Source organism: Takifugu flavidus, chromosome 1, assembly GCF_003711565.1.
Source record: "Takifugu flavidus isolate HTHZ2018 chromosome 1, ASM371156v2, whole genome shotgun sequence".
Taxonomy (NCBI): Eukaryota; Metazoa; Chordata; class Actinopteri; order Tetraodontiformes; family Tetraodontidae; genus Takifugu; species Takifugu flavidus.
The window spans coordinates 19720014-19746416 of NC_079520.1; the positions used below are offsets into that span (position 1 = coordinate 19720014).

A 26403-nucleotide genomic window follows, 5' to 3' on the forward strand; every position below is an offset into this window, starting at 1 on the left:
AAGAACAAATTTGTTCGTAAGAACGCTTCGTGAATCTGGCCCAATGTGTTAGTATTGTGGGTTGAGGAGAGGTTTTTTATCTTTAAAGCAGCGGTGGTGAAAGTTGTATAGAATCTGAATCTGGACGGCAGCAGATTTAATACTGTAATCTCAGATTTCTCCGAGATGAGTGATTGCATTTGTTTTCATTAAAGAAAATTTTACTCACATTTATTTAGCAGGCTTTATTGTGAAGTTTGATAAAATTGCAATATGATGTGATAATAAATACATTTTAGACAGTGACACATTTGACAATAGCACCAGGTTACTTTATGGATTTAACACAATCAATTTAACAATATTTTAGTAAAAGGCACAAGAACAGAAGGTAGTGTAAATTTCTGTATAAAAGCATTTATTGAAGATGATATGTGGGTTAATTTAACTTTCCATTTATTTGGCTGGTCCTTCGAATATATCATATTCATATTCAGTACATTTACCCAGATGAGTGATCACTACCACCCAGGTAATCTTGCATCGTCCGTCTAATTAGAAGCCCCAAGGCTTCAGACCTCTGTTGTGGCAGTGGCTGTCCCAATTATTCAGTTTCACCTAAATGCACCATATCCCAGGGTCCCTGTGCACATGTCCTTTGCACTTTCTCACAACAGCAGCATCAGCTGGAGTCTATATAACAATGTCCTAAACAGAAATTCTGTTACGGAACGGGGCACACAAGAACACGAGGGCAGCCCTCCAGGACTGCATAGCACCCAGGGAAACAGACGCGGCCCTCTAGGAAACAGGGAGCAGGAGCAGCCCTCCAGGGCACAGGGAACAGGAGCAGCCCTCCAGGAAACAGGGAGCAGGAGCGGCCCTCCAGGGCACAGGGAACAGGAGCGGCCCTCCAGGAAACAGGGAGCAGGAGCGGCCCTCCAGGGCACAGGGAACAGGAGCGGCCCTCCAGGAAACAGGGAGCAGGAGCGGCCCTCCAGGGCACAAGGAACAGAACCCCAACAAATTCTGTTGACAAAGTCATTGTGTTGGGGCCAACTGGCGAGGAGTGCTGTGCACATGAAGTCGATCCTTTTCCTATCTACTCTCTGCAACTTTCATTTCCTCACTGGATTATCAACCCAAATCACCAAACAAACATGTTTAGTTTAAATCATAAACTGGCACAGCCTTGTGCTAGAATTAGTGCTTATATTTATATAGTTGTTTTGGGGCCGTGCAGATAAATACCTTCCTCCTGTCTGCGTAGTTTTCTTTGCTTGCAGCTCTCCATCACTAATGAGAATGGCTGAGGGCAATTATTGAAGCAAAATGTGAGAAAAGCTGGGGAGTAAAGGAAAGGGCAGGGAAGAGTCAGATGGATTATGACAAAAGGATGGAAAGGATGGGGGAGAGATCATTCATGTTGCACTTGTTTGCATACCGAATTAGATTTGCAAGGTCACGGCTGGAGCTCTTTTGGAGGCTTTATTCTAAGACATGAGTACACAAGTAGACAGTAGGGATGTAGCTTGCTGCGTCATCTTCAAACGTTGTTTCGTAGATCATATTTTATATCACACTTTTCTGAAGAGGCTTTACACAGCGATGGAATCTGCTCTCAGTAAGCTTACAGAATCTTGTCAGGATTCACAGTTTTCTATAAAAGATAGGAATCTTCTGATAAGTCAGAGTGTAAAATGGCAAACACAGCAAAAAGAACAATGCTAACAACCACACAGCTCTAAAAGTGTCCCCAAGTTATCAATTTGCCCATCACTTTACACACATTGTTCAGTTAAATTAACCCTCTGAATTTACTCATGCCTTATTCAAAGGCCAATCATGGCTATGAGGGTTCAGGGGCTCAAACAGGCAACCTTTTCTGGTCACCTTTTCTGTCTCGCTTCTCACACCTCTGGGTCCAAAACACCCACAATTTGATTTACAGTTCACCTTAATTACAACCAAACCGATGTGCGTTTGCTTTCAAACGGATTCCTCCGCCAAGATTGCGAGATGAAGTTGAACGCACCACGAGGCCGAATCACTGTAAATAACTTCATTATCCCTCGTTTGAATTCTGCTCAGGAATCTTTAGATGACAGCATCCTCTCCATCTTTGGCGTCCTGCCATTAAATGGAGATGAATGATCTTTTAAGGGTGGCGTAATCAAAACTCATATTAAATAAGCAGTTGTGAAGAATGTTAAATTCTGAGCCCATTTATGTGTCCATCACATGTTGGTGTAACAGGAATTGGAAGAGAAAGGCAGTGGCCAAGGTCAGCTGGTGATTACTGGTGCAAATTATTGCCTGTGAGATGGATGTTAGCAAAGCTGTTTTAGGAGTCATTTCAGTCCCTCAAACTGAGCGCTTAATGTAGCCTGTAGTTGTAAAATGTGGACATTCCTGTAATATTTGTACCCACACAAACACATATAAATTTAAACACTGCAAGCGTATCAGTGTGTTTCTCACAGACACCTAATTATAGCTTAGATTGCTGATGCTTGTGCTGTTTTCTTCCCGTCTGCTTTAGATCCTGCAATGCTATGCATGTACCAGCTGAGAATGAGCAGGGATTAAAGAGGACTTTCACTGCTGTCTCTGAAAGTTTTATACCCTCATTTTCAATCTGAATGCTGGATTCTTGGTTACATCTCTTACCAAGAATCAGAGGACTCAGTTTGTCCTGGCTCTTACAAAATTCTCCTTCTTCAGAATGATGGAGGTTTTTCAGCAGTAGAAAGAACTCAAGCCTGTCTCTGAGCCCTGTAGGCAGGTCTCTTGACCTCATCGCAGACCTTCTATCGACAAGTGTGCGTCATTCCAAATCATCTTATTCAAGCTAAAACTACCAAGGGTGGACTCTAATCATCTAAGAGTCATAACAAAAGGTCTGAGCACTTAGTATATCACTTACGCCCTAATAATGACACTGTAGAAGAAAATATATTCTTGCACCATGATTCAGCAGCATAATTTAAAAAGAATGTGCTGAAATCTCGGTGATTTATACTCCTGCACTTTTGGTGAAATAATTTCCCCCAGGCTCATTTGTCCCAGTAAAAGTTGATCACATGAAGGAAATGAGCGAGTGTCTCCCTCGTAGGTGTAATGAGTTTTTCTGTCTGGCTGGGTTTTAAAATACAACACCTCCACGTTATGCTCGAAACGGCATAATACAGCGCTGCAGCAGGTGCACTCAGAGGTAATTAGAATCCGCATGTGTGATTTGGGGGTCAGGAGAGTGCTAATTTACTGCTAAATGGTAGGCCTAAGTGCTAGGCTCAGCTAAAGGAAAGCATGTTGTGAAGTTGTTCTCAACAGATTGCCTGACACCTGCACAGCACGTTAGACTGTTAATACATGAGAATGGATGCATCATTCATTCTTTCAGCTTCACGTCGGAGGGTTTACAAGAGTGTTGCATTAAACCAGCTACATTTCCTCTAAGTATTTGCCATTTAGACTGGTAATGACCTCTTATTTGGTCCAAGCTAATACATATTGGATGTAAAGAGAGAAATGTTGCTCACAAGTTCTACATTTGGAGTCCAATATGACAATGGGTTTAATTTAACATAACCATCACAGTTTTTTTACATGCAGCCAGTGGCATTTCCATGGCAAGAAAAGAAAGACAGCGCTGATGTTGGCCTGAGCAGTGGATGGAGGAGGGAAGCTTTTGTGTTTTTGTCACTCGCTATGCTGTAGCACAATAGATTTGACCAGAAAAGTAATGAGGAGGTGAATGAAGTATGGATTTTTAACCAGGATTTAACCCCATGTTTAAGCATGGTATCTAATTTCCTGGGCTCTGAAAATACCTGACCACTGACTGGTGACTAGGTTCATGGAGTTTAAGAAAACATCTCAGTGGAGGAAATATGATGTGCTGCAGTCTGTCAGCTCCGGACATGACTCACTGGCTGCATCAAAGTATTAATTATGTTGTCGAAACAAAAGAAGACATAAAATTTGACAAAATAAAATATTACATTATTTTCAGAAAGCTCCTGATGTTGAAGCTAAAAGTCTTCACAATAAATCTTGATTGCTTTATTTAAGATCTATTGTACCCATAGGCAAACTACCGGTAATAATACTGTGAAACTGTGTGTCCCAAAACACTTTAAAATTTGTGTGGGTGCGCTCACGCCCAGTAAACATTTGCTCGATTATGTTCAATAAATTACTGACTTGAAAATTTGTGATATTTTTCTTTCCACAGCTCTCCTCCTTCTCTATGATGTCTCTAACAAAGCATCTTTCGACAACATCAGGGTAAGACACACCCATTTATTTGTTTATAGTAGAGATTTCTGGAGAAGTTGCTTCATTAACAATATTAAATAAAGGTGTTAAATAAAGGTCAGGGCGCTCAGCCTACAGAGACAGCACAGATTATGATAGAACCTATAAATCTACTTCACTCAGGCTTAGAGAAGGCAATGGTGCTAAGGTCCCTTGGTAATAAAGAATAAGTCCTGAAAGCCCTCTGGCCCTTTCTTTGGAGGCTTTATGGTCACAGTCATTAAGAATCCAGGGAGTATGCAGGATACACTGGGGGATAGATCTCATCATGAGAATGGGTTGGGGTTAAGAGCTAGACAGTGGAACACTGAAGCTAATTTGCATATTAACACAATTCAAGAGCTCTTGCCATCATTTGCTTCTGTGCTCAATTCTTCCTGGCTTCCTGGAGGACATAATGGTCCTTGAATGCTAGAAGTGAAATGTTGACTGTATGTTGATTCAAGACAGATGCGTCATCATATTTATTCAACCACAGGTACATTTGACATTAGCGGTTCCTCGGTTAGTGGCTCGACTGGTGAGGGTGCTCTGATACTGCACCCACGGGGTCTGTCGCAGCACCACTTTTCTGCCCTCACTTCCCAGTGTTGATTTTCTGCCACCTTCTGCCACCACTCCCATCATCTCTCGTGGCTCTTCTTTAATGACTGCAGAGCACATTTAAGAGCAGATAACTGTGGGCCTTCCAGTGTCTCTGGATCCATTGGGCTGATGTGATGCAGTTATATTTAGAGTCTTCGTGTTAGAGGTGGACTTTCAATTACACAAATGTGCCTGTGTTCTCAGGTGTGTGTAGGTGTGTAAAATGCTTTACATCAGGAGATAGAGTCCTCCCAGGAGGGTAAAAAGGCACCGCTGGCTTCTCTCTCAACAGCCCCCCCACCCTTCATTATGTTTTAAATTTTAAGCATGAGCTCACACTTTTGGATATTTGACACTCTGGATGTAATGGAAATGAAGAGCAAAGTCAATGAGGAAGGAGGAAGCAAAGTCTCTCTCCCTTAAGTGGCACAAACGTGTCAAAAGCTACCCAATAGCACATATGCAGCACTTCATGAATAATGGACTAAATTGACACCAAGAGTCCATTTCTATTCAGTGGTGGATGATTATGCAGAAATCAGCTAATGCAAATGTTATTTATGCAGTCAAGGTTACAGATAAGAGCAACAGTTTAAGCAATAAAACAGTAAACGATCCCAACTATATGCTATAAGCGAGTTTTAAGAAGACAATATTAAGTTTTCCCTGCCTAAGATTCTTTTGCAAGACAATCAAAACTTCTGGAGCCCCAATGGAAAAGGCTTGGTCCCTCTTAGTAACAAGTCAGAACTTTGGAACCATCAGAATGGCGAGAAAGGATCTCAGGCAGCGGGTGATAGGGAGTGAAAATACTCCCTGGCTGATTCTTGTGGTTAGTGGTGCAGCTCGACCAGAATGAGAACGTTCTGCTGCCTGCAACATCAGGCAGCAGTCTCCACTGCAGGAACCTTTCCCGAACAGCCATTTACAGGAATGTTTATGGGGCTTAACTGTGTCCCTGCTCCAAGGTAGGTGCTCAGCTCAGCCCCGGAAAACTCTTGGACGCGGCTTGGTGTTGGCGCTGATTAGCTAAACCTAGAGTAGGGCGCGATGCAGAATGCAGCAGAAGAGAAGCATTAGCCTAGCATACACTGCACTTCTTCTCCTTCATAGCATCCACCACCATGTACACCAACACATGAACCAGAAACATATCTTGTTTTGTATTTTATAAGTATTACATGGGTGAAACTACGTAGCTGCACACTTCATGGAGCTGTATGAAATCATATTCTCTTAGAATATTATGTTGAATCGGCTCCTTCCATGTTTCCCTTCTTCCTCACTGTTGGAATCTTTGTTATTGTTCTTTGCTTGTCCCATTGACATTGCGGTAAAAACTGCAGCAACCATGACGTGGCGATCGGAACTCGTGACTTCGCCGAGGGGTCCTACCCTGCAGTGGAGACCATGGAGAGGGCCAAGGGAGAGGAACGGTTCTTGTAAATTTCCCGCCTCCCATATTTACTGGGGATGGAAACGTGCATATCCACCAGAATGAGCAATTTAAAGGGAAGATCAGTGATGACCTGGGGAGACATATCCTTGTGGGGCTGCAAAGACCACCTCACGCTACCCAGAGGTACCCTGATTGCTGCTGTGTACTAAAATGAGCAGTTCAGACCCACTGCCTTGGTGCTGCCGGCTGACCTGCCAGTTCCCTAGACCATTTAGTGGTACCTAAAACAACTCTGATCACCACTGTGTACTAAGTGGCTTCCAGCACTACGAATCAGTCTACAATTGTGAATTTCCTGTTGATAGTGATCATGTTAGACTCATATAGTTTGTATTTTTAATCAATATAAGCACAGTAGCCCAGATCTGAAAATCTCCACTGTGTGCATTTGCTGAATCTTGCTGAATTCGGCACCCCTCGCTGCCACAGGTGTGCTCCAGATTGATTTTTGGACTTCATAACTGTTAGACCCTTGACAGCAACAAAGCTGTACTTTTGCAAGAGGGCTTTCAGTGATTTAATGATTTATTGATTTTTCTCCCTGGTTCCTGTGCCTGAGAGTGAAGGTCAATACCAATAAAACCAGTCGGTGTAAAAGCGTGTGGGTGTGTGTGTGTGCGTGTGTGTGTGTGTGGTTGTGATTGTGAGTAATAGAGGCATTTCTAGTCAGTTTAAGCAGTCAGCTGTTAAACCTTAATCTGAATTTAGAGCCAAATTTTCACAAATATGTGAATATGTGACTTTCACGATCACAATCCAATCAAATATATTGGTGGTAAAAATAAAGATAATGGCAAACACTCTAAAAATAGTCAGCACAGATCTAGTTGGCATGGTAACAGTAAAGCACAAAACACAAACATGTTGCTACCTAGTGTGTGTTGACAGTTCTTCAGTTAAACATAAAAAAATGATATTCTGCATATGAAACCCTCTCGTAGCTGGAGTCTTTCCCATCAACTGTGTCTATTCTCATCGGCATCTTGTCTTTAGACTTCGGCTGTCTATATTCATGTAATGTTTTTTTGATGAGGGAGACCGGTGAGGGTTCTAGTCCACTCTCACCACTCCTGTGGCAGACAGCTGTTATTAGTAGATCGAGGCTCGGAAATGCAGGCTGCACTCTACATACTGAGCACCAGACGGTGAAATTATGGACTACAGGAGAAAGGCTCTGCTTCACCAGCAGCCTTCCTAAGAATCCATATGTTTTCCTTTAAACCCCCACATGATAACGCATGACTGAGTTGGGGACATTTGTCACATTGCAGAACATTTATCTGTAACCTGTGTGATTCGTGTTTCCAACACACCTCAAAGTTTCAGAAACTGAATTTAAATCAAGCTCATAACATATTCAGGAGTGGTACGTTTCGCTCGGGTAGCAAGTGAAATGAGGAAGTGAATGAAAATGTGGGAGATAAATGAAAAGAGACTGATAAAAAGCAGATAAAATGCATAAAATGCAGGCTACTCAGTACTCAGGGTACTGAGTAGCCTGGATTTTTTGTATCATGGCACTTTATCGTCTTCACTCCATGCCTCCGCTGCAAATTGATTTCCACTCTGTGGTAGCCTTCAATGTACGTGGATATTTAGGACTGGCAAACATTACCAAGACCAGGCTTAATCATCTGCATCTATCTGCTCACAAAGGATGGAACAGAAGAAAGTGGCATTTAGTATGTCGAGAGAATGAGCCATTAGCTGAGTGGAATTGGCCGTGTATGTGGTGCTGGTGATTGGCAGCAGGTTGTAATTCAGCACTGTGGACTGGACTTGTTAACTCTTCTGCAGGGATTAAAGCCAAAAATCTATGTATTCAACATTTGAAGCTATCCACCACGTTCACATTGGATTCTGTAAAGTGCCTAGAAACTATTTTGATTGTAACAGACGCTATATAAATAAAGACTGATTTGATTTGTTTGATTCATGCACACACACACACACACACACACACACACACACACACACACATGCACAGATTGTCGATTCATGCTATGGTGACATCTGCTCAGGAGGAGCCAACAGTCTAAACTTGTTTTTTATAAATTAAAATATTTTTGCAGCTAATAAATGTATTTACCCTTGAAAAAAGACCTCTTTTCAAAATCTTGCCCAAGGACCCCTGGATTTGTAATATGCAAGGGTCTGGAATTGAACCAATGACCTTTGTGTGATTGCATTTCTCATGTTGACCTCCCTATAGTAGCGTTACTGTTAGCGTTAGCTCACATGTGAGCTGTTATTACATTACTAAAGCAACAGGGTGCTTTTTAAACAATTAACATTTCAAACGAATGCAGTAGCAATTTTGTTACAGGGTTCTATGATAAACATGTTTGTGTTTTTTTTGGCACAGCTTGGTTAATCTAGTAGAGAAAATGATGAATCTCTGTGCCAATTTTTGCCTAAATGAGCTGCAGGGGAAGCAAGCGGTTTTGGGGTAAACAGAAAGCAGAACCCTGTTGCTGATTTGCTCTGATGGTTTACTCAACATGCTCCTTTTCTTTTGTCAAGGAAACAGCCGCTCAACAGAGAAAAAAAGATGCTCGTTTCTGCACATTTTTTTTTGCTGTTTTCCCTTCCATCAATTTCCCACCAGCTTTCCGGCTCTTATCACACATTAAACCTTCAGTCAAGGCTTTATCTCTCAAACACCAAGATATTTTTTTAAGTTTTACCAATAACAGAACTTTGTTCTGTTTAAAAAATAATAATCTCTTTTTGTGTTAAATGAAAGCTGCTTTATTCCTTTATTAATACACAAAATTATTTGCTGGTTTAATTTGCATGGAACATCCCTTTAATAATACTGTTTATATTGAGTTCAATGTTCTTCTGAGACCAGGCTCATCAACACTCTGCACAGAATGAAAATGTCTCCAGGACACATACAAAGTTGCTCACATGTAAAAGTGTTAGAAAAGGGACTATTTCTAGCGTGCAATCCAAGTCAATCCTGCTAACAGACTGTGTAATGGCCATTTTTGAGTGTGACAAAATCAAGCGGTGTCCAAAACTGCTCCCTGTACCCTATAGTGTGCACTCAATAGTGCGTATGTTATTCTGAAGGAGGGTCCAAATGTTGTCCAAATGAGTGAGGATTGCTGTACCCTCTGTAGTGCACTCTGTCCCATAATGCACTGTAAAAAATAGTGGACAATAGTGGATGCCTCCTAGCCAGGCAATGTATCCCACAACCCTTTGCAGTTGCATGCAAGCTAGACATGGCACTAATTATTCATTAATAATTCAAACAAATTCTAATGACATAATAGCACATCAATAACCAAATGACCACTGTTTTATTTTTAATAATCATTAAAAAATAAAATGTTCAACCGACGCTGACGTCAATCTGACACGTGATTATTATGCGATGCTTTGACGCCATTTGAAGCACCACTTCGACTTGGAATTTCAGCTTATCAGTGAGTTCGCTCAGTAGTTCACCGAAGCCGATTTCCTACAGTATGTAGTGAGTAGTCAAAAGGGAATGAATGTGTGAGTTCAGACGCAGCCGATGAGTGTACACTCTGTTTCCCACACATCAGAATGCTGCCATCGAGGTCCACATGACGTCCACTTGCGGTGCACTGTTGATACTGAGCTCAGCCAGTTGCCAGTGTGCAAACAACCCTGCCAGGATCTGTCAAGATGGTCCCTGTGCCAACAGCTGCCGCACACTGGTTTTGCCACGAAGAGTAGTCAGCTTATAGTTGAAGCTGCCTGACTGTACCAGATTCAGCAGCTGGTAACTCTTGGATCTGGACGTGCCCTGTCCATGGTGACATGTCAATATCTGACAAAACGGCTCCCTTTTTTCAGATCATCTGGAAAGACAGCCAGAGTTATACCTGACCTTCACGTTCTATCTCCAGAGACTTGTAGGTGACATCAGTGATGTTGACATTGCACGCACACACCTACACACCAACAGTGGGTGCATTACACTCTAATCCAAGGACATGTCAACATTTAATCGATGGACCTGTGGACCCTCTGATTGGTGGATGAGCTCTTCTACTCCGGGCTCAGTGGAGAACACAAGGAGCTTAAAGAAGAGATGTAATTGGAATTTGTTTGATGAAGTCGTAAACAAGAGGTATTTTGGTCGAGGCATGAAGAGAGTTGAGCTGAGTACTGTGTTCTACACACACACACACTTCCAAACAGAGAGAGAGAGATTGCAGCAAGCTAATAAGTATCAGTTCTGCCTCCTCTGCTCTCGTGGCTCTGAAGGATGAAAAGATCTCTGGTTTTTTCAGCCTTTTCATCCCAGTCTCTTTGTTCCTCCGAATCATCCAGGCATCTCATCTCAATTAGCCTCCCAGGATTCAGAGACTTTTTTCATTCTTCCAGTTCCAGTCATCGGTGTTTGTGAGACCTGACAGCTGACATTCAGTCAAGACAAGTGTCCTTGTAGCATCTTTCCAAACCCTGGTAGAGAAACAGCTTGCTTTAGTGCTAATACACACTTAGAACAAGCAAAAACCTAAGCAGAAAGAACCCTTTAGCAGGGATTTTATCTAAGGGAATGACAGAAAGACGAGAAAATTTAGGTTGCAGCATGTTTTCATTTCTCATTCTTGGCATCTGCTGCTTTGTATTCCTTCAATATTTTTGCAGGTGCCAAATTAAATGACTTCTGGTAAAACTTGGCAGCGTTTTCCCTCCCTAAGCTTTTCAGATGCCGAATGTCTGCTGCAAGTGGCAACCAACTCTTACCAGTGCAACAACTGCATGTTCAGTGTAGATCGAGCAACTTATATACTGTCTAATGATTGCTAATCCTTAATTTCTTGTGCCTTTGTCCTTATTTTGGCTATATAGGTGTTGACCTTGTGTTCATTATTGTCTCCTTCCTACGATCTTCCTCTCGTAGCGACAGGTTTACTGTGAATAGTAAGGATGGTTTTACAGTTATTTCTGGTGACATTTATCTGTCCTCCCTGTAATTGGACTTGAGCCTTCAATCACGTTTTCCACAAGGATGGATTTTAATTGAAATAAAAACCCAATGAAAGAACCTGGCAAAGCAGGAGGATTTTTATTACAAAATGTTTTATATGAATGATTACACTTTTGACTATATTATTCCAGTAGATCCAGCAGTGTTTGCATGAAAAGCTACATATTTGAGGAGGATTTTATCCTACACCCTCCTCCTCGGTGCACAGAGTTTATTAAAAGACAAAAAGATTTGATTTCCCATGTGCTGATGCTGGGGGAAAAATAGAAACTTGTTAGAAAATAGAAATCTTGTTTGCCACGCTGCAGGAAGAACTCTTTTGCTTTTATCTAGCTCCATTTATATTGTTTCAGATCTTTAAAATGCAGCTGTATTTCTGGAATACTCAGTTGGACTTGAGCACTGGGATTAGATTAGGGTTAAACTGTTGAAAACGTATACTCTGGTTGGGATATGGAGTGTGTACTTCTGTGTGCTTGATTTGCTTGTGTGATGTTCTGCTTTGGTCCCAGTGCACACCTGCCAGCAGCATTGCCTGCAGCCTACACCGCACGTCTCTCACTGCTTGACAATTGGCAGATTCTCAAAGGACTAAACCCAGATTCTCATACGTAGATCTCAGTCTGCGTCGTATCCATTTCTTTACACCCCACCCTGCTGAAATATCATGAAACTGCCTGAGAAACTACAGATTTCACCAGCTGTAGTGTTATTTGTTCCTTTCTCGAACAGATTTTACACATAAGTGATGAAATTAAAGTGCTTCCTGATGGATCAGTCAAACAGGCTTTCTCCTATGTGAAAGTTGCCTGTGCAATGTGAAGCGTTTCTCATTTGATGCTGACAAAGCGAGGATGTGGCTTGTTATCAGTGTAGTGGCATTTCCATGGTTTCCATGACGTACCAGCCCACGAATCTTGATCAGAGGCCTGGGAGAACAGAGAACTGTTTTTTTTTTTTTCAAAATTACTTTTAAATGTACTTAACTTCTGCTCAGTAAGCAAAATAATCAGGGAGACGATCCCACAGGAGGAAATAATGGCAAATTTCCCTGCACCTGATTTTATTCTGGGGAATAACCAGAAAACCAACAGTCCTGAGATCCTGAGGGGTCTAATGGAACGGCAGCTCTGTGATTTATTGGGTTTATTAGAAACATCAGAAACTGAAACATCCTGCATGCGTGCTTAGATTAGAGGACCACGGACCACTTTTCCATTAATTATGCAGATAATTTACGGAAAATGTCCAAACAACCAAAGTCTTCAATGCAGCATCCTGTCCAGCTCCTCAGCCAGGGAAATGGGCAGTGGACCTTTCCCAGTTAGAGTGAGCGACACGATGCAGACCTGCTGAAACAAGAAGTGATTCTTTTACCCTCGACCACATCACATGGCTAATGCTAGTTCAAAACAAAAACAACAGTAACAATATAAACACCTGCAGCTCCCACTCTTTTAAAAAAAAAATTTCTGACCATTTTGACAGTTGATTCAATTTCCATTTTTATTTCAATTTAGCTGTGCATCTTAGCATTGTTGTCTGTGATTATCAACACTTTTTTCTCTGACTAGGCACACTTTAACTATAATTGGCATATGATAAGAACCAGGTTAATGATTGACAAATTTTAAAACTAAAAAAATCAAATCTAGCAATGTATGAAGCGATATAAGAACAGAAATAGTAATTCACCAACAGCAGTATAGCAGCTTTATCACTGGGAGAGAGACTTTTTACTTCATGAATTCAATTTATGCATCCTCTGACATTCAAATGCTCTTTTTTTATTCACAGCTATAGAGTAGTGGGGGGGGTTCTGAAAAAGTATAACAGAAAGTGGTTACATTTATTGTATTTTCACAGGTGTTACCTTACCAGTGTGTGTCTCATCCTCTTTCAGCTCAGTCTGACCCAACTGTTTTGGTTTTATAACGCAGGCATAAATGTGTTCTTCGTTGGCTTTAGCGCTTCGCTGGGAAAGAGCAATCATCTTAGCTTTTCGTCTTGCCATCAACGTTTTCTTTGGAACTGGCGGCGGTATTTTACGCGGCTGTTTGCTCTGTTTCACCTTGCCGCCGCTGCCTTTCACTTCTCTGAAGACGTCATCGGTCTCATAAGGAACGGTGACTGGCCGGAGATGCAGGGCGCGGAGCGCTTCAAGGGTCACAGCGGGGTTCTGGGTCGCCAGCGAAGTGAGGAGGGCCGAGGAGTCTGAGTGGCGGCGGTGGAATGGTTTGACAGTGGGTTTGGAATATTGAGTATGTTGAGAGTTAGCAGAGGCTCTGGCTGAGGGGTCAGGAGCGATGACAGGGAGAGGAATCTGCAGGGATAGTCTGCTGACATGGCGAGATCTGGACTTTGGACGCAACTTCCATCCGAGAGGGTCGGGACCGGTGATGAGAGACGTCGGGACAGGGAGAGGGGAGGAGCAGGAGGATGTGGAGGAAGAGGAGGAGGAGGATGAGTGGGAGTACAGACGACTCGTTGAGCGACCAATCCCAATGGGCGGGCAGGAGTAGCGTTTGAATATCGGGCAGGGTTTTGATGTCGGTTGAGTGAGGGATGTGCTGCGCCGAGGCGGCTGTGGTTGCTTCTTGTTCTTCCTCACTGTGATGGTGGGGGAGGGCCCACATTTCAAAAACTCTGCTGAACACCACGGCTGATTAGAGCAGGGCGAAACCCCAGGGTGCTCCCCAGGGTCCTGGCTCAGACTTTGCCTGTTATTGCGGCCTCTGTTCTGTGCTGTGTAGATATTTGGGATGTCGGACACGCTTCCACCCATGAGGTCACTGCGGGCAGCGCTGCTGCAGCTGCATGCTGCACCTGTCTCCATCTTTCCTGAAATAGTGGAACTTGTGTTTTTGTCAAGCCTCTGGGGAGGGTAGAGAAATATCAAAGGGTCAAAGGAGTAAAAGAGGAACAGACGACTTCCCCCAAATTCACATTTTTGACAGACTTCTTTTTACAACAGAGGCACTGAGGTGAGAGTGAAGACAGAGAGAAGACTCAGCAAACATCAGTTTAATTGTAAATTGCTAAATTTGCGAGCTGAGGTAGCAATACCCTGCAGATGCTGGCAGGGAAGCAGAATCACCTTAAATCTGTTAATCAGAGCTTTTAATGAATGTGTAATAAACATGGCTCTCATCATTTGATCGTATGATGAGTTGAACAAAATAACTGACTCGATCAAACCCCGATTAAACAGTTTCCCAGTCCATGACTGCAGTGAATTACACAGCAAAAAGTTTTAAATATGCCCCCTTATTATTGTTATTAATTTCAATTGACAACATGGCTTAAAGAGAATGTGTACTTCAATCATACAGTTCCTAAAACCTCCTCTAACTGCTACTGTAAACTAAATCTTCCTTAAATTCTCATTTTAATGCAAACAAACAAAATCTGTAACACCAAGAGGAACATTATTACCTTCACTGCAGAGTTGTTTTTACTTCTCTTTCAAACTGGATTCAGGTCTCCCTTGACCATGTGTCAATGTCTCCAAAAGGCAACACCCACCCCGCCTCATCTGACCACAGCTTCCCCAAATCAACACCCATAAACTGGCAACTGTTTTCACAATAGTGTGAACGTTGTGTGAGAGAATAAACCCTGATTCAGCAGAGCATCCGAGTTCAGCCGCCCGTGAGATTCACTTGAAACCCTCATGATTATTTTTCAACTATAACTTTGATCATTTTTAAATAGTGCTGGCCGATCTCACATTTTAAACTGCCCCAAACTCTAGAAACTTTTTCATACTTTAATTAACATGCATGCAAACTTAACTAAAGTTCAATTTTCAAATTGGATGAATTTGTGTCTACTTTGTTTCAGGCAATTAATTTAAATTAATTTTAATAGTTACAAATTCCTTCAAACTACATATTAATTCCTCATAATTACAACACAGATTTTTAGCATTTAAAAGGTGCCTTCTCAGGATAGGCAGTTTTTGAGTGCATTTTTATTCATTTTTTTTAGATAGAGAATACAGTTTTGATGTGGATGATGTGTCATGTTCCATAAATTTGACAAATAAGCATCAAAAACCATCTTATTATCTCATTTGTACTATATAATTTTGGTAAACAGTAGTAGCAGACGGTAGTGATGAAAACACTCCTCCAACAAATTGTGTCTTTGCCGTGTCAATACTCTGACCAGTTTGTTATATAGTCAATGACTAACGTTCCGTCCAGCAACGCCAACTAGTGGCCCGGCATGTTCACTACAGTCTTTTCTTTGTACACACATCTTTTACACACTGTTTCCGTGTAAACAAATTTTGAAACGATTTTGAAATGGAAACTCTTTTGCGTTTCTGGTGACAACGTTGTTGTGTAAATGTGGCCCCAGTGTTCTTCAGGGACCTTTCAGGTGCGCACATCTGTCTGGTGGAACCTTTTGTTATACTGCTTGGAGGATGTGGTGAGGCACTGAGGACCCGCTGCTGCGCACATACTCGACGCGCCCCCCTCCAGCTGCCACATGCAGACACGTACACGTGTCTTCCCACCATGCTCCCAGTGCCGTGTGGCCTGGGAACCCTTTGAACTCAGCAGCTTTCCTTTTCCCTCATGAATCCACCCACAACATGAGATGTGTCAAGGCGGCCTAATTGGCAGGTCTGCTGGTGCTGCTCTGCCTGGCGGATTTATGTCGCTCTCCTTGTAATGAAGGGTGGGAGCATTAAATACTGTTAACTTTTATACCTCACAATGGGATTACAGCTAATCTGAGCGTCTTTGGCAATACAAGGAAGGTAGACAGCATGTGTGTCGGAGAGAAATGATCGTTCTACCATTTTTAATTCAGAAGTATTAAAGAATCTCTCTGCTCCACACTAGTCGGATTGATCGATGGATGTGTGCTCATTGAGGCATGAGACAGCAGCTCAGTTGGGTCTGCCTGCAAATTGTTGTATCCATGCTTCGATTTCATCAATTAAAGAAGAAAGTTACAGATCTGTACATGTGAGATTGTGTCCACGTGGCAGAGGTTCTGTTGTAGTGCTACAATTCAAGAAATGGGTTTGTAAATGTTAGATGAGGGCCTTGTGATTCTTTTTCAGATGGCGCGCGTGGATATGCTCATAATGGGTAGCTCACAAATCTAGAGATGCGGAGCTCTGTGGAAGTGGGATTGTTTTTATGTTTATGGCATTGTTATCCTCCATTCAGAGCTAAATCGGTCCCAAAATTGACCTTCCTACTGCTACTGCGTTGAATTCTTTTTATTTCCTGTGTGAGCTTGGTAACTCACAGTAGTTCCCGTCTCAAAGGACACATCCCTAGAAATGATAAATGCTTCACGGCTAATCTAATAAACTGAGCTCTGGTTGTCCGTGCTGTGAATAGTTAGCATTTGATGGATTTTTTATTGTTCAGGGATGCATATTGCGCTCCTGAATTAGTTACGCAGTGCTGTTGGATATCAGGAAGCTTCACATGTCACATGGCTTAATCACAAATGATGTATAATTACAGCTGCCCTTTGCCATCTTGCATTTGTGCTTTGGACTTTTTTATTTAGTGAAGAACCATTCGTGATGCCATTTCTCTTGTCGTTAGCATAACAATTCCCGTTTCAGAGCCTGGTTGTCGAGCCTTTGTTAGCTTATGTCACAGCCTTCCTGTTACACCTTCCTGCCAGTGAGAGTGTTGACACCACCTTGAACCGCCCTTTTGGAGCGATTGCATAAGAGCTGCATTTCATCACACCTTTCACCATCATTTCCACGCGTTTCTCTGGGCTTATTAAATGGAATCCCAGAAAAGCCAATCTGTCCTTCGCGGTACCCTGCAAACAAGAAAATGGTCGACTGAAGAGCTCGTAGAAAGTTCTTAGATGGGAGTTGTTTCTTCGTGTCCTCTCCATCTTCCAATCACAGACACAAGAGCAGATGTGTCAATATCTGCCCAGTGAACGTGAAAGATTGTTGATTATGGAGATATATAATAATTTCCTTCATGTTCTGGGCTGATTAGGAAAAATAAACAAAGCAGTGACTTTTTTCTTTCTTCAGAGCTGCATACTGCTAAATAAGAAAATGAGTTTACTCCAATGTGTAATTTTAATGAAATATTATGAGGAAATGCAGAATCGAAACTTTGGTTCTGTGGTTTGATGTAATTAAAGAATTACTTTAATTAAAGAACATCAGCACTGCAAGGGAAGGGGGCTATCATTAGAGGGATCCAAAATCCTTGTGGGTACGCTTACATCCCTGGGAGGAGAGCCCCCGGTGGCCCATCCATCATCAGAACCAGGAAGGTGCCCAGATGTTTTATAGAAGGCTTACAGGCACATGGGGGCCATGAACACTCTTGAGCACCACTAGGAGTTGTCGTGACAAAATGCAAGTTCTCATGAAGTTTTTCATGTAATTATTTTCCCCCAATTTGATTCTAAAACAGTTCTAAATTGGTTTTAGGTTGGGATTTGGGTTTGTGTTGAGGATTCTAACAGTATAATGTTCTTAACTAATTACATTCAATTTTTAAAAATTTTAGTGTATTTTTGTACATATCAGCAACATCTCTTGCTAATGTTTTCTGAGCCTTTATCTTTTTCTCTTCCCGTCCATGTTTTGCATTCCTTCACCAATTTGGTGCTTTTTCCAGGCATGGCTGACTGAGATCCATGAGTACGCCCAGCAGGACGTGGTCGTCATGCTGCTGGGTAACAAGGTGAGGACCCTCTCGCCAAAGTGGGCAGATGTACAGACAGATGGACTCAGAGGGAGGAGAGAAAGAAGGCATTGTGGTTTTTGGATAAAGCCAACATTTATTTACCTTTATTTAGGCTTATGCATTAGAAAACAAAACACATGATGCTACAATTAGTTTTAACAGAATTAAATAACAAAACCTATGATGAAACAGTGGCTATCCATGGCAGTTCTGAAGATATTATTGGACAGGTAATAAGTGAATGGGTTCCAACAATCAGAAAATCAATGTTTTAAAGGTAAAATCTAGCTTTTGTTTGCTAGCATGTTATCAATCATTTAAAACACAAAAAAACAACACAAATTACTCCAAGTTCCTCATTAGTCAGCACTAACCTCCACTTACGTTGGGGGGTGGGGGGGTGGGGGGGTTGGCAAGTGAGCCTAATGCATATTTGCCTGTCCGTTGTTTTTCAGGCCGACTCCACTCATAACCGAGTGGTGAGGCGAGAGGAGGGAGAGAAACTGGCAAAGGTAAGCTACATAAAACCAACAAACACATTTACTTGCGATTCTACACATTTAACAAGGGTGAAATACAAACTGCACATAATCAGCCCAAGCTCGCACACGGGCTTTCAAAGTCCCCTCATGTACCTGCTGCACCTCTCATTGATTAGTGTTTGTAATCACACAGTCACATAGTTTTTATTTTGAATAGATGACTAGGGCAAGCTAACTCAATTTTCCAGGCCGTTTCTCACAGATAAGCTCTGAGATGTGTTAGAGCAGCACAAGTGGTGATTAGAAATGCAGAAGAACCACAGCAACTGTCAAAGTGGAGATACACAGCAGCAACATTGACATTTACACACTCACAGAATGACATTAGCGATACCTGAGGGTACCTTTCATTATCTTAATATATCTTTCAATGCTATAAATTGGAAGAATTAAGGGAGAAAATAGCTGAATGACATTTATTGTTCTGAATGTAAACCTTCTCCAACAATCACGACCTTTTCGGCTATAAAACTAAGTTACCATCGTCCATATCTGCATGACAAGTATGCGTGGTAACAAAATGTCCCTCTGTGCAGGAGTTTGGAGTGCCCTTCATGGAGACCAGTGCTAAGTCTGGACTGAACGTGGAGCTGGCCTTCACTGCGGTGGCCAAGTGAGTCAAGCAGCACGCCTGACTGTAGCTTTAGTCTCTGGGAAAAAAGACTAGGCGTCAGTACATTTTGGGCTGGGATTAAACCCTTATACATCGTCCACAATGCTCCTTAAAGTTAGCCAACAATTACCAATATAGACTCCACCTTGATGTTCGTTTTTTGCATGCCAGTATACAGTATATAACTGAGATCCTCAGTGTACATTACGTTTTTGGCCAGCAACCAGGACTTCAACCAGAAACTGTCCGATCCCCAACTCAGTCCCCTGCAGACTGAGCTTCGGCCGCCCCAATTAAGAGGAGACGTCTGTGTCGTGCTGCCATCTTTTGTCTGTACATCAGAGATATTTCAGGACCCCGCAAGGTCTTCCGGGGTTCTTTTGAAATTCCAGTTCTCTTATTGGCTGCTATGTTAAAATATTAATCTTAATCTTTTCAACCTGCAAGAACTGTAGGTGTCAGTCTTTAAGACGCTCTAGAGACTCTCTAGAGTTTATGTAACGTGAGGAATTGGAAAAACATTAAAATCAGGTCGGTCAGTGCTGTACAGGTTCAATCCAGCCTCCAACGAAATTTGTTGTCAAATGAACTATTTATAATGATTAGAACTGTTAGTAAACATGCCCGTATGCTCAGCACATCATAGCGTCTCTTACCCTCAAGCCATGTTACTACATTTTATCACCTTTCTTTTCCAATCTATCAATGTGAATAAAATATTTTCTGCATTCTTAGTGGCACGGCCCCCAGGAGCAGGTAATTATAGTCCTCTGTAAAGCAAAAATAGTCTTTCTTATCTTGCATCACTAATTAGAACCTAGCCTGTCCTCTCAGAGGTTAGCAAAGACGTGATTGACGTCCTTCAGCCACTTCTTTTGTTGACTCATGACCAGCTTCTGACACACGGATGTCCCAGAACATGAACGCTCACAGATGTGACAATAACTGGGCTGTTGTTGTTTGCTTGACAGTGACACTGAAAAGTCATTTTCTTTTTTCCTGAGGCTTTTTTATGTGCCTACTCTTCTGCCACAACATGATGATAGAAAACGCAAAAAGGTGTCGTCAATGTCGGCACATAATCCTAAAATATGAAAATTCCCTTTTTTTTTTTTTTTTTTTGGACATCCTGGTTGCTATTTTCAGCCTATGCTTAAGGTAAATAAGAGTTGGACAGATTGTGTGGGATTTGGTCAACGCTTCGTTATGGTAACGGGTGTGCATGGTGGGAACGTTGACAGGAATAGAGCCGCAGTCTGGCACAGAAACCCACAGATAGTGTACAGTTGCCAGGATGCCTTTGATGGTTTATATATATATATATACACACACACACACACACACACACACACACACACACACACACACACACACACACACACACACACGCTGCCAGAGCATCAAATCAGAAATATTGATGTTATACCGCCATCTATTGGCTGCCTGTGATCACAGTCCACTTTGTCTTTTCTTTCTCTGTCAGAGAGCTGAAGCACAGGACCATGAAGGAACCCGACGAGCCAAAGTTTGAGCTGAAAGAGTATGTTGACAGGGAAATGAGGGTGGCCGGCTGCTGCCGTTCATAGATGAGCATGTGTGTGTGTGTGTGTGTGTGTGTGTGTGTGTGTGTGTGTGTGTGTGTGTGTGTGTGTGTTTCTTTCAGAGAAAGAGATTTGCAACTGTCCCAAAAATGTGTCTGACTTGCTCTTTCTGCCAGCCCACCTCTTCTCTGCAACTGTGAATGTAAAATATCTCTTCTATGACATCATTTCACCTGTCCGTGCATGGACAGACACAACCACACATGGGTTTGTACAACTGTATGCTGTTGTAAACCTGAGTGATCCATTTCATAATAAATGTGCTGTACATATTTAAAATGCTGTAATACTGATTTTGTGTTATATGAAAACAAAACCTGCTGAATGTTAAACACTGTATTACACCTGCGTGCTCTTCGTAGATGAGCATGGCTGTTTACTGCCTCTGTTTCTGCCATCAGGGTCGAGTTCTTTACCTGTTATGTGCACGGTGTTGCACCTCAACAGCTAAAACTGGTGGCTGTAACGCTCTTGTACATAGCTGTGATCAGCTTTATGTCCAGAAAAAGATGGTCAAACCTGGCAGCATGCAGTTGGTTTACCGATGTGAGATCAATAATAATTGTTTTTTATGATTGGAAAATATTGATTTCTGGATGGTCAGGAAGCATTTTGAAAAATAAAAATTGAAAATGAATATCTGAATTTTACATGTTTAGTTTGGCACTATAATAACGTGTTTATAAAGTATGTTGATATCTGTGACCTGTGCCGTTCAAGTTAGATTAGAGTCAGTTCGATTTGATCACTGTCACATGTAAATTTGTGCCATCTTCATGTCATCTAATACCGATGGATAGCTCTACGGTGCAGCTAAACGAATCCTCGGGACTCCACGGATACCTGACATGCCATTTCCTTTTCTGTGCCGACGTCAAGAAGGTGTTTGTGCAGCGCCACTACAGGAACGCTGCAGGGTAATGCTGTTTGGTTGTTTTGATTTTGTGAGACTACATTCTGGTGGTTGTTGTGATAAACTGCTGTAAGTCTATTTTGTATAAACTTATCAACTTTTGCTCTGTTTGCTGTATGAAAATAGAAAGCATTTGTACTGTGAAATGTCTCAGTGTTCCCAATAAAGAGCCAGTCTCTGAAGCTCAAACTTCGGATATCATGCTCTCACTCGCCTTATTTTGACCTCATTCTGCTAAAGCAGTTGACAAGCATCTCATTTGACCAGGCGAGAAGTCCCAGCAAAAAGACAAAAAACAAACACAATATGAATCAAGAAACCACGATACAAATAATAAATAGAATATGACAATCTAGGGTGTACAGCGACAGTCGAGACAGAAACAGTTAAAGACAATCTAATGACCAGCAACACGTAAAAGCTGAGTCAACATGTGCAACAGTCAAAAATGATACGCCACTGTATGTGCTTAAACATGATGGAAAAGCTGATGGTTTGAGAGTATCTATAGGGATATCGTATAGTGTGGTGAGCGCTGCATACACCTCACCACCCTTTCTCAATTGTAACTGCAAAAACTAGTTGCCACATAGCTGTCAATGAGTTCCATTGTAATCAGCTGGCAAGTCTGTAAAATCACTAGTTTTGCTTATCTGAAGGGTAAGCTGTGGAGAAAAAACTTGACAAGCTAGAAATTTTGGGTTCAGCATGCCAATCATCATACAAATCTAACTCAACAGATTTTTTAAAAAAAATTGTTCCCCAGTGTAATTTCAGTATGAATGATTGTGTTTCTCTGCCATGCATGTTTTAACCAGTGCATCCCAACATCCATCAATATGCTTCTGGCGCACATACAACATCCACTCAAAGATCAAAATATCGAGTTTTACCAATTCCGACATGTGTCCATGTATCAGAGCGTATCGATTTATCTTCCCATCCCTGCTCTGGAATTCCAATTTACAATTTAGCTTCACTCTGATTACATTTTACTAACAGACATGTAGACATGTTGATTTGAAAAGTGTGGACAGCAGGTCCAGGACTGAGTAACAAGCCGATCATGCTGGAGCAGGTCAAGTGTGACTTTAGCAGGGAGAAAAATAACAGCAACCGATAAGATGGGAGAAATATTCCTATTAATGACAAGCAAAATGCAAAATAAAGTGATTGTAAATACTAAACACTCTCTCGCTCTCGCTTCCTGTTCACTCAAATCTGCTTTTACACTGGCTCCACATGGTACAGAGCTACAAATGTACCACAAAGTCAACCAATCAGGAGTCAGAGAGGTCATCACCATGTGCCTCTGTGGAGGAGTCGTGTGAGTCCTGTTCTTAAAGTGTTGCGCTGTCAAATCTTAAATCTTTCTTTTTGGGTCTTTTTGTTGTTATGTATAGATTATACATAGTGTAAAAAGTAAAGGAATTATTCAATTATAAATATTTCTTTTTTGTGCTTGTATTTTACTTATTTTGTTATATTATTTATTTTATTTGGGTTCCAAAGACTTTTCTATGTGTGCAATGTCTGACATTTTTCAACTGCCTAAAATAGACCTAAACCCAAATTAATATCCAACTGATTATCAATGAGGCCCCAGCCTGGATTTAATGACAACCTGATGATCTACAAATTGATTAATCACTTGAATCAAAATGGCATATTTCCTGTTTGTTTCATACCATCGGTGCCAGAGACTTTTTGATGTGTCTGGAGATGTTCTATAACTGCTCATTTTCATCTGCCTACTCAAAAAGAAAAAAAAAAAGATTTTTTGTTTTTGGTGGATGCGGTTTAGACACGTGTCCGGCTCATATCAGATGGAAGTACTGTCAGTCTTCAAGCATGTGTGAACTGTCATGATGATAAGAGTGTTACAAATTGAAGGAACAACAAAATGGTTTGGTTATGGCATATGAGGCTCCTGCACACCGACGCCATTACAGCAAACACAGCCTTCATAATGTAGCTTCCACAACTTGTTGAGCATGTTTGAGAGGAAAAATTAAAAATATCGGATCATCTATATAAGAATAATACATTCCAGGATGAAAGAAGACACTTCCTGTTCCCAGCAGAAGGCGCTATCGAGGCATCAAAATCAGAATCTGAACATTTTGGTATTATTAACATGAACTATGTGGGAGTGACTGAGAAACCAACTTTAAGCTTTTTGGCAAGGCAAGAAAATAATATAATCAAACATAAACTTGTTGAGTATCATTTACCGCAGTAATGAAGGCAATTGGATGATTAGTTTCCATCATCCACAGGTAATTTCAACACAGGACAAAGTTAGTGGATATAACATATAATATATATCCATTAAAGCTCAGATATAACCTGTTTTGTTTTTTTTTGCAATTGGTGAAACTGCTGCTGTCACACCTTTTTAGCTATTTAAAGGTTTTTGATAAATTACGATGCCAATGTTTTCTATATGATGATATGAGTAAAAGGAATTCAGTGTGGCTGTATAGATGAGATCCTGCCTCTCCCAATAGAAGAGAATTAATTCAAAGGTTATCCAAAGAAAATTATCAGACATTGTTGCAACTGACAAAAAAAAAAAAAAAAAAATCACCAAAAAAGAAAGTGTACATTTATAGCAAAATGTAAATTGGAAATGACCAAAGTGAAGTGGCAAAATTTACTTGATAATTTTGTTACTCTAAAATAACACATGATTTGTGAGGTGGAATCCAACATATGATTTGAGTATATATTCAGATATTGGCATGTGAATTAAGAATTTGGGTTCTTCTTCTTTCAAATTTAGGTCTTATATATTTTACAGCACAAACTCTTTCATGAAGACTTTGTCCAAGAATGTCTGTGCCCAGAACCCAATGAAATAATCACAAAGGTTTTGATTGGAAGTGCTTTTTTCCACTTGCCATGCTGGTACAGAAGATGATGCAGACAGAGGCAGTTTACACTATGTTCTGTTCCTCTTGTACTCAATCTTGTGTCTTCTCTTTTCGGGCTAGAGCGTCCCATGTCACGAGTGGGAAGCATTGTAATACAGACATCTGCAGTGTCCACCATGGCAGGCTGTGATGCAAATGATGACAAGTGATCATTTCTACTTATAAGGTTAAAAAAAATCTGGAACAGAACAGGCTATGAAAACAATTGCTATCTCCTTGCTCAATAAATGTATAAATAAATAACCACACGAAGAAGGAGCTATTGCTACATCTTTTCATTTGAATTGACCTGAAAAGGTTACATATTGAATCATGGGTATCAAATGAAAGATAATTCAATGAAAACGCAGCGCTACACAGCCGCATTTTGAACTTTTTATTTGAATCCATAACTTTCTGCTTGTTCAAAAAGTGCATAATAAAAGACCCAGAATAAGCACATTACATAATAAACAATTACATGTATCATATAATTGACATGTACTTTCAAATCCATTATATAACAATTTTCATACAAAATATATTGTCTCTACAATTAAGCAGGTCTTTTTATAACCAGCAGGTGTCAGGCTTCCATTGCATATTGGCAAAATATGCAATGGAAGCATATATGCAAATATAAAATAATGATACAGATGGTTCACAGGTTCCGTTTCTACACGGTCTAATTTTTTACAAGATGGGCGTATGATTGTTTGAATCCATCCATCACTCCTGCGTTTATCTGGGCTTGAAGCTTGAATGTCACTTGAATTTCAAACAAACAAACAAATAAATAGAGGGGGGAAGAAAGAAGACTGTATAATGCTGTTATGAGCAAAGGGTGGGATGACTTGAGTGCTGTGAATGTGCCTCAGTATAAATAAGACACGTGTCTGCAAACGTCAAGTCATGTGCTGAAAGTGCAAAGAGCAATCTTAAAGGATCTTCACACACCAACCTGACTTTTGGCCATCTGCTTGTGAAGAGAGGAATGTGTGCCTCCATTCGTGCAAAACTGGATTCATGTGCAAAATGTTATTAAATTTTCTTAGTAATACATTTGTTGCTTGGGGTTGATGCTTATTTTACTGGGCATCATTTTAGAAAATATATTTTGTGGTCTTCAATTGGGAACAAAGAGCAACAGGGTAAAGCTTCTTCTAGAGGGCAGAACCTTCAGGTTGACCCCAGCTCCAGAGGGGATGGGGTCATTTGCCTTGTCAAGACTTATTTTAGCAAAGTAGGAAACTTGAGCAAGACAAGTAGCTGAGTGTGGCCACATGTGAAAGGTCACCCGGGCAATTATCTCCCAATGTTGCATCATCGGTTTTTAAATGATGTGAACATTTATCTTCTGTGATGAAGTTGCTGCCCATAGAGCTAAATGCAATGGCACAAGTTTGGGTTGTTGGAGTTGTTTTTCTGGAGGATGCAGGTAGTAATTGTTTTTTTTAAAAAAAATGAATAACTCTATTTACCAGAGTGGAGAATACTCTGGATAAATACTTTCCTGATTCTAACCTTCCCTGCAAACGTGACTTGAATGACTCATTTGTGAATGACGCTAACATGAGGGCATGTGACAATAGTTTTAAGTGCTTTTGTTGATTTGACACATGCTGTTGTCATTTTCAGAGTTCAATAAAGAACAATAAAACACTGCTTGGGGGTGGGCATTTTTAGCTCTCTATGGATTAGTGCCATCTGGTGGGTGCACATAATGGAAACCAGAGGTGACAGGGTGCAAAGAGGTTGAACCTTGTGCAGGAGAAGGGGATTTAAATCTAAAAAGAA

At 41.1% G+C, this 26403-nt stretch overlaps 2 protein-coding genes across 3 annotated transcripts in view; one reads left to right on the forward strand and one right to left on the reverse strand.

Moving 5' to 3' along the window:
* LOC130532628 (ras-related protein Rab-26) overlaps nucleotides 1–21887 on the forward strand; it is a 43248-nt gene extending 21361 nt beyond the window's left edge. The window contains exons 5-9 of the mRNA XM_057045364.1: nucleotides 4217–4269; nucleotides 17954–18019; nucleotides 18478–18534; nucleotides 19101–19177; nucleotides 20661–21887. Coding sequence (XP_056901344.1) covers nucleotides 4217–4269; nucleotides 17954–18019; nucleotides 18478–18534; nucleotides 19101–19177; nucleotides 20661–20763 — 356 coding nt within the window. The 3' untranslated portion in view covers nucleotides 20764–21887. The remainder of the gene's footprint in view (nucleotides 1–4216; nucleotides 4270–17953; nucleotides 18020–18477; nucleotides 18535–19100; nucleotides 19178–20660) is intronic.
* On the reverse strand, nucleotides 12453–14898 carry LOC130532639 (uncharacterized). Of its 2 annotated transcripts, none has more exons than XM_057045381.1 (3): nucleotides 14757–14898; nucleotides 13200–14196; nucleotides 12453–12670 (listed from the first exon to the last, which is right to left on the reverse strand). In XM_057045381.1, the coding sequence occupies exons 2-3, from the start codon at nucleotides 14155–14157 to the stop codon at nucleotides 12612–12614; spliced, it is 1017 nt and encodes a 338-aa protein (XP_056901361.1). In that variant the 5' UTR covers nucleotides 14158–14196; nucleotides 14757–14898; the 3' UTR covers nucleotides 12453–12611. The 2 variants fall into 2 exon arrangements, with proteins under 2 accessions (XP_056901361.1, XP_056901354.1); XM_057045374.1 differs by having other exon boundaries at nucleotides 12453–12673.
* Nucleotides 21888–26403: the final 4516 nt, after the last annotated feature.

Bases quoted from the DNA above. Each gene is read 5' to 3' on its own strand.
- LOC130532639 (XM_057045374.1), bottom strand. From the start codon at position 14,157: ATGGAGACAGGTGCAGCATGCAGCTGCAGCAGCGCTGCCCGCAGTGAC. The intron at 12,674-13,199 runs GTAAGGTAACAC...TTCTTGTTTCAG, and splicing joins AGAGGATGAGACACACACTG to CAGGTCTGCATCGTGTCGCT.